Here is a 271-nt window from a genome sequence, read left to right on the forward strand (position 1 = left end):
TGCGCATCCCCCCCCCTCCCATCCCATCCCATCCCATCCCATCCCATCGCCCTCCCCTCCCCTCCCCTCCTCTGGAGGCTGGAGTCAGAGCCCTGGGCTGGTTTGGGTATCTACCCGCACTTGCATCCAGGCTGCTGTCACCTTCCGTGATGGAGGTTGGCCAGGATTTATGGACCTGGTGTCCCCTCCCACCTGCAGAGGAAAACACAGGGTCCGTGTGAGATCTCTTCCTGCGTTCAGGAGAGAAACAGGGGAGAAGAGCCTGGGCTCT

The 271-nt window shown here is 61.6% G+C and overlaps 1 protein-coding gene across 1 annotated transcript in view; it reads right to left on the reverse strand.

Moving 5' to 3' along the window:
- The window catches only part of HMHA1 (histocompatibility (minor) HA-1), a gene marked incomplete at both ends in the record, with an annotated part of 5,599 nt that overhangs the window by 1,567 nt on the left and 3,761 nt on the right, over window positions 1–271 (reverse strand). The window contains 1 exon segment of the mRNA XM_010136463.1: window positions 121–192. Coding sequence (XP_010134765.1) covers window positions 121–192 — 72 coding nt within the window.

Source organism: Buceros rhinoceros, unplaced genomic scaffold (assembly GCF_000710305.1).
Source record: "Buceros rhinoceros silvestris isolate BGI_N320 unplaced genomic scaffold, ASM71030v1 scaffold22595, whole genome shotgun sequence".
Lineage (NCBI taxonomy): Eukaryota > Metazoa > Chordata > Aves > Bucerotiformes > Bucerotidae > Buceros > Buceros rhinoceros.